Here is a 6,613-nt window from a genome sequence, read left to right on the forward strand (position 1 = left end):
TTGCTTGCGATTTAGTAAATTACTAGGAATCCTGAGTGCTGAATGGTGCAACGATAGTAATTTATTAGATTGCAAGCGATCCAGCAGGAAAAATAGCATCGTCTGCAGCGGGCTTTAGTAAATTACTAGGAATCCTGAATGCTGAGTGGTGCAATGATAGTAATTTACTAAATCGCAAGCAATCCAGCAGGAAAAATAGCATCGTCTGCAGCGGGCTTAATTTACTAAATCGCAAGCAATCCAGCAGGAAAAATAGCATCGTCTGCAGCGGGCTTAAGACCGTGCTCCAATCAAATTCACCAAGTTTGCAACAGACTACGTTTCCACCGAGGTGGAACCAAGTTCCTAGCATCGTGGACACAGGCCCTTATGGAATAGCTGCAAGTTGATTGGCCACACGTTTCTCGAAACTAAAGCCTAGTGCAAACTGCACGCAGCAAGCGGCAAGCGTCGAGCAGCAGCCAATCAACGAAGAGATATTTTCTACGCCACTGCTGACGCTTCCGCAAAATTCAGCAGTGTTGGATCCTCGCTGCTTGACGCTTGCTGCTTGCTGCGTGTAGTCTGTGGCAGGCTATACGCTGTTCCCCCTCAACAACCAATAGCGTCATTTCCTTTCGACCGCGGTGAAAACGCGGCCTGCGAGCGCGACGGACAACGGGAACAGCTACGTGCGCGCGCGACCTAATGTCACGCACGCACGCATACGCGCGCGCGGCTGCGTGTGTGTATGTACTTGTCGTGCGAACGTGTGCGAGCACTTGGGTGTCGGGAGGTGCGGAGGTAAAAAGCTGGTGGAGCCGCCGAGGAGGCCGCCCGATGGATTCGCCCTGCTCGCCGTGTTTACGTCCGTCGCTCGTCCGCCCCTCGACGTCTGCGCTGCTCTAGGTTCACGCCCGCGCTCTCTCTCTCCCCCAGTCGTCGCGTTACCATCCGTGTTTCTAACCTAACATTCGCCCTCACCGCACGCGCGCGAGAGAGAGAGAGAGAGATGAGTGCCATGCTACTCTGATAGAGGCGTCACGTCGCCGCCGACACAGCATCAACGCCACCCGCGGTCCTCCCCGTCCCCGTCGCATCCACAGGGGACCGTCGTCGTCGTCGTCGTCGTCGTCGTCGTCGATCGACCGTGAGAGGCTGACGACCGGGAACGGCGCCCGTCCTAAGTATAGACCCCTCTCCTCTCACGCAGCTTCTCTTAGCTTGTCACTTGTGTCGCACGCAAGTCTGTCACGGGTCCGCGTTGCGTTGCTCGCGCGGACACGCGGGGTGTGGCCGTCGCTGCCGCGTCGTAGTCGCCGTCGTCGTCGTCGTCGTCTCGTCGACCGCGCCGTTGTCGTCCGATCGCGGTATTTTAGACTATATCGGGCCGCGGATGCGTCGTGGCCGCACGTCCGCGGCGCGAGGGCCTCGAGGTTAGGTTGAGTCCTCGCGGCGGCGGCGGCGATTATCGGTCGATTGATTCGCTCCCGCGAGTCCCGCGTCTACTCTTTTCCTCGACAGCCCCGCGAGGAGGCTTGAAACGTGTGCCGAGAGACAACGCGCAACGATTTGCCCGCCGGTCGCGCTAACCGCTGACTCTTGTGTTGTCCAGGTGCAGTTACTATACCTACAAATTCAACACTACGTATAGTAATGTCTGTCCCTCCTTCGTCCTCCAGCAGTATATCTGACAATAATAAGCTAGGCGGCGCCAGTCCTAGTCCGATCGAGGGTATCGAGGGAGTCCCGGGACCGAGTTCCCTGGACCCTATGCAATCGGTGTTGCCACAAGACGAGGAATCCGAGGATTATGGAGACGACGAGGAGGAGGGCGACGAAGAAAGTAGCGAGGGCGAGAGCGAGGTGAGTCCCGGCGTGGATTGTGTACCTTCAATCTCTTTGGAGCAACCGGCAATTTGGCCTCGCCTTTGTCTCGGACGAGACGAATCCGATTTCGATTTGTCACTAAATCTCACTGCGCGTATCCCTCTGATTTACTTTCGCTTTGCCGTGCTCCCAGATCAGCGACAGCGGATTGTTCTGCGACGCTGAATGTACAGCGGAAGGGGAGAGCAACAATTGTCAGTCACCCGTGTCGCAGTCTCAAGCGGTTCTCTCTGAACGGGTTCAGAGTCCAGTATCGCATAATTGTGTGCCATCGGACGCTGTCCAGCCTCAGAGGAAGCGAAAGAGCGAAACCGAGTGCTGTCTGCCGTGTAAAAAACTTAATCCGGAGGAAAAGTCGCATACAATGTGAGCGTCGCGCTGACCCGTCGCGCGAGATCGCAGTTGCGCATGGATTTTAATGCTTTCCTTCTGCTTCAGGGCTGCGAGAAAGCTAGACGATAAGGGTAAACACGTGAGATGTGTCATTCCTACCAAGGACAATCCTCCGCCGGAATTGAGTAGCTGGCTTTTACAATTTCAGGTCGTTTACCTGAACTTACCTAAGTAGCTTCGACATCTCCAATAAATATTATAGTAGGCTGACGGCAGAGAACAATCCGTAAGCGCTTAAGACCGTCTCAGTCATAGACGTGAGGCAAGGCAGAGAAAAGCCCAAGTCGTATACAAGAGACTTTCACGACTTGAGGTTTTCTCTGCCTTGCCTTACGTCTATGACTAACAACTTCACAGATTGTTCTCTGTCGTCAGCCTAAAGCTAGCACTATGCGTGATTCGCCAGCCAAGCGGTTTTTGGCGAAAATAATGGTTTTTTTTTACTAATATTGAAATCTGACTAATTGTAGACTCATGGTACGAGTCCTGTAATAACGGGTAAACGTTAAGAGTTGTCCAAGTTAACACGAACGAAACGATGAATAACAAATTACGAATGATAAACTGCGAACGACTGATTGCGCATAGCGTGACGCTAGCTTAACAAAGAATTCACATTGAAGTGGAGAGAGTTCCCTTTCTTCTTGAAAGTCAATGGGAAACTGTACTCGTTGCAGAGATGGTCAAACGCGGAAAGGATGCTGGCGATAGACGAGCTGATAGAGAGATGCGAGCCCACGCAGGTGCGCCACATGATGCAGGTGATAGAGCCGCAGTTTCAGCGGGACTTCATATCGCTGCTGCCGCGAGAGCTGGCGCTGTCGGTACTGGCCTTCCTGGAGCCGAAGGATCTCCTGAGAGCGGCGCAGACCTGCCGGAGCTGGCGGTTCCTAGCCGACGACAATCTCCTCTGGAAAGAGAAGTGCAAGGCGGCCGGGATAGAGGATCTGAAGGACCTGCCGCCGCCGAAGCGAAAGAACTGCCGGAGCGGCAGCCATAATTCGTCGCCGTGGAAGCAGGCCTACATGCGGCAGCACAACATCAAGATGAACTGGAGAACGAAGCCGATCCGCACGCCGAAGGTGCTCAAGGGTCACGACGACCATGTTATCACGTGTCTCCAATTCTCCGGCAACCGGATAGTTAGTGGTTCCGACGACAATACTCTTAAAGTATGGTCCGCCGTCACGGGCAAGGTAAGGTCAATCGCAAACGTACGAGGATACGGACGAGGGGGGGAAGACGAGATGTATTTTCCATGTTTCTCTTCTCCATGTTTCAGTGCTTACGAACACTGGTCGGGCACACCGGGGGCGTGTGGTCCTCGCAGATGTCCGGCACAATTGTTATCAGTGGTAGCACGGACCGTACTCTGAAAGTGTGGAACGCGGAGACCGGCCAGTGCATTCATACGCTATACGGTCACACGTCGACGGTTAGGTGTATGCATTTGCACGGCAACAAGGTCGTCAGTGGTAGCAGAGACGCGACGCTGCGAGTGTGGCAGGTGGACACGGGGGAGTGCTTGCATGTGCTCGTGGGGCATCTAGCGGCGGTCAGATGTGTGCAATATGACGGAAAGTTGGTGGTCAGTGGTGCCTACGACTATATGGTCAAAGTTTGGAATCCGGAACGTGAGGAGTGCCTTCATACCTTACAAGGACATACTAACCGCGTTTATTCCCTCCAGGTAAGTGGGCAGCCGGGTATGTTCGTTTACTTTTAGGTCTCGCTTCTTATCTCTCTGCCAGCATTGACGAGGTGTCCGTTTGCCGTTTCTCTCTCCCCCCCTCGTTAGTTCGACGGTGTGCACGTTGTTAGCGGATCACTGGACACGAGTATAAGAGTGTGGGAGGTAGAAACAGGTGCTTGTAGACATACTCTGATGGGCCACCAATCTCTGACCTCGGGGATGGAGCTGCGCAATAATATCTTAGTGTCGGGCAACGCTGATTCCACCGTTAAAGTATGGGACATTGTTAGCGGTCACTGCCTTCAAACTCTCTCCGGTCCGAACAAGCATCAATCAGCGGTCACTTGCCTTCAGTTCAATAGCCACTTTGTGATTACGTCCTCCGACGACGGTACGGTAAAACTCTGGGACGTTAAGACTGGTTTGTATACACTTCTTTCCATTTCAATTTACCTGGCCGTTGCGTCGCCTATGAAACGCGCGTCGAGCCGCCAAAATAGAAAAACAACTTGTGTCGTGTTTGCAGGTGATTTCATTAGGAATCTAGTTGCTCTGGAAAGTGGGGGTAGCGGCGGTGTTGTGTGGAGGATTCGAGCGAGTGATACGAAACTAGTGTGCGCAGTAGGTAGTCGTAACGGTACCGAGGAGACGAAACTGCTTGTCCTCGATTTCGACGTTGAGGTAAAATAGTGAGCTCCACCCACGTGGACACCTAATCGCCCCCCCCCCCCTTTGTACGACTTGTGTACATATTTTCAATTAAGTAGTCTAAAAAGAAAACAAACTAAATCCACGCTGTACAATGATTTATGTATTACATGGTGTGATTGTGATAAGACTGTGTACGTGCCGTAAAAATTCGGGCAAGGTTTTTACGCGGGGCGGTGGAGCGGGCGGGGGTGGGGAGGGGAGGGGAACGAGAGCGGACCGTCTCCAGGTGGATTAAAGTGCCCGTCGAGAAATTACAGTTATATTATATATATACGTTTTGTCGGAGCGCAAGCGCGTTGTTGTGGTGTACAAATGTAAGATTTATAAGACTCGTAAACGGGAGGGGTGGGGAGGGGGGGAGGAGGAAAGAAATTTGGAGCTTATCAGTGTACTTCTGAATTTTCGCTGTTATTACGATTCAGTGGAATCGACGATGATGCAAAAGTAGCAAACCATCCCTTAACGAGAGATTCATTGTGAGTGTAACAAGGTTTGTTATGTGGGCATTTAGGAGCATTTGTCAACGGTGGCGGACGAAAACGAGGCGACTGAGACGTACTGAGACTGCCGAGGCGAAATGACATTAATCGAAGAATCTCATACCTCCTGGGGGCAAACGAGAAAAAAAACTGTCGACGACAATTCCGACGCGCCGTCGCACACACACACACACACTCGGATCGTACAGAATCTTTTTACCGAAAACTCCCGAACGTTCGCGCGATCTCTCAAACTGATTTTGTCAGACCGTTCAGCTTCGATATCTCCCGATCGTGTTACTTCGTGAACCTTAACTTGCCTGTACAAGCATCGATCTGGTTAAGAACAAATATTTTTTATAAACGTTTACAAGCCAATATTTTCCTATGATTAACGTTTATTGAAGGAGCAGCGAGGTTTCTCGGCCACCGAGGCAAAACGAACAGGAATCCGGTTAGTCCCAGTCTACAATAGAGATTTCAACCCTAAGTCTTAAGAAATTGACTAATCACAGTCGCGTATTCCACTCATTCTTGACCGTGATTGGTCCATTTCTTAAGGGGGCATAGGACTCTTTCGGCTGTAAAATGTATGTCTTTTTCATGATTATTTTTGGAAAAGATATATAAGCTATAAAAATCGGGTTTTTAATAAATAAATATACATCTTTTTGACTATTATTTACAATTTTATATTTTAAAATTTATTGGAAAATTCTCTGTCAACTGTCTCTCGCTTTAGACCTTGCACGGCATGCAGCGTTTTGCGGTACCAGAAATATCTCCGAGTTGGATTATCTGAGACAAAAAATTCAAGAAAGACCTTAAAGTATACTAAAAATTGTAGTCCCTATCGGATGGAATTTTAAAATTTTTTATTTTTAACAAAATGGCGGACTTTTAAACGTAAAACATCGATTTTCGGCAACATTTCTTACTTTCTTTCTGGAAAAAAAAATATAAAAAATCAAAGAATCGAAAAAAGCATCCGATAGGGACTAGAGAATTTTATAAGCTTTCATTAAAAAAAAACTAAGTAAATCGGTTGATCCGTCCTTGAGTTATCCATGGTACCGATTTTGAAAGTGCAGTTTCGAGAAAATCGCGTTTAAAGTTTTGCAACAAGGCTACAGACAGCTGTGCACAAAGCCGTTTAAAGTGCTGTAACTTCCAAACTTTTGAATTTCAAAAAACGGCTTTGGGGTAACATTCTTAAGACATTAAGGGGATGCTGGAGTGATTCTGCACTTTTGCACCTTTCTAACCTAAAAACTGTCAGTTCGCGGAAACATTTGTGTAATATACAAATTAAATGGCTTACGTGTACAGATCGAAAGCAGCTTGCTATTCCGGCCAAATGAAAGAACAATATGGCATCACTGAAACTAAGTTTGCAAGTCTAATAAAAAATAATAGTGAGCAACACACATACTACATGTACTGTATGTATGTGTTGCTCACTATTATT

General features: G+C 49.4%; 1 protein-coding gene across 2 annotated transcripts; it reads left to right on the plus strand.

The window, feature by feature from the left end:
• The first annotated feature begins 436 nt into the window (after window positions 1-436).
• On the plus strand, window positions 437-6,399 carry LOC105567689 (F-box/WD repeat-containing protein 7). 2 transcript variants are annotated; one of them, XM_012022752.1, is made up of 9 exons: window positions 437-1,166; window positions 1,595-1,845; window positions 2,003-2,235; window positions 2,308-2,410; window positions 2,940-3,458; window positions 3,545-3,952; window positions 4,061-4,376; window positions 4,482-4,636; window positions 5,178-6,399. In XM_012022752.1, exons 2-9 carry the CDS (start codon window positions 1,636-1,638, stop codon window positions 5,226-5,228), a joined length of 1,995 nt encoding a protein of 664 aa, XP_011878142.1. In that variant the 5' UTR covers window positions 437-1,166; window positions 1,595-1,635; the 3' UTR covers window positions 5,229-6,399. The 2 variants fall into 2 exon arrangements, with proteins under 2 accessions (XP_011878142.1, XP_011878143.1); XM_012022753.1 differs by having other exon boundaries at window positions 437-783.
• Window positions 6,400-6,613: the final 214 nt, after the last annotated feature.

This window comes from Vollenhovia emeryi, unplaced genomic scaffold (assembly GCF_000949405.1).
Source record: "Vollenhovia emeryi isolate VEMERY1.0 unplaced genomic scaffold, V.emery_V1.0 DF939135.1, whole genome shotgun sequence".
Taxonomy (NCBI): domain Eukaryota; kingdom Metazoa; phylum Arthropoda; class Insecta; order Hymenoptera; family Formicidae; genus Vollenhovia; species Vollenhovia emeryi.

What these genes read in the sequence shown, in the direction of transcription:
- LOC105567689 (XM_012022752.1), top strand. Translation starts at nt 1,636, where the DNA reads ATGTCTGTCCCTCCTTCGTCCTCCAGCAGTATATCTGACAATAATAAG. An exon ending in GGTCCGCCGTCACGGGCAAG is followed by an intron (nt 3,459 to 3,544) that starts GTAAGGTCAATC and finishes TCCATGTTTCAG; the next exon opens with TGCTTACGAACACTGGTCGG. An exon ending in ACCGCGTTTATTCCCTCCAG is followed by an intron (nt 3,953 to 4,060) that starts GTAAGTGGGCAG and finishes CCCCCTCGTTAG; the next exon opens with TTCGACGGTGTGCACGTTGT.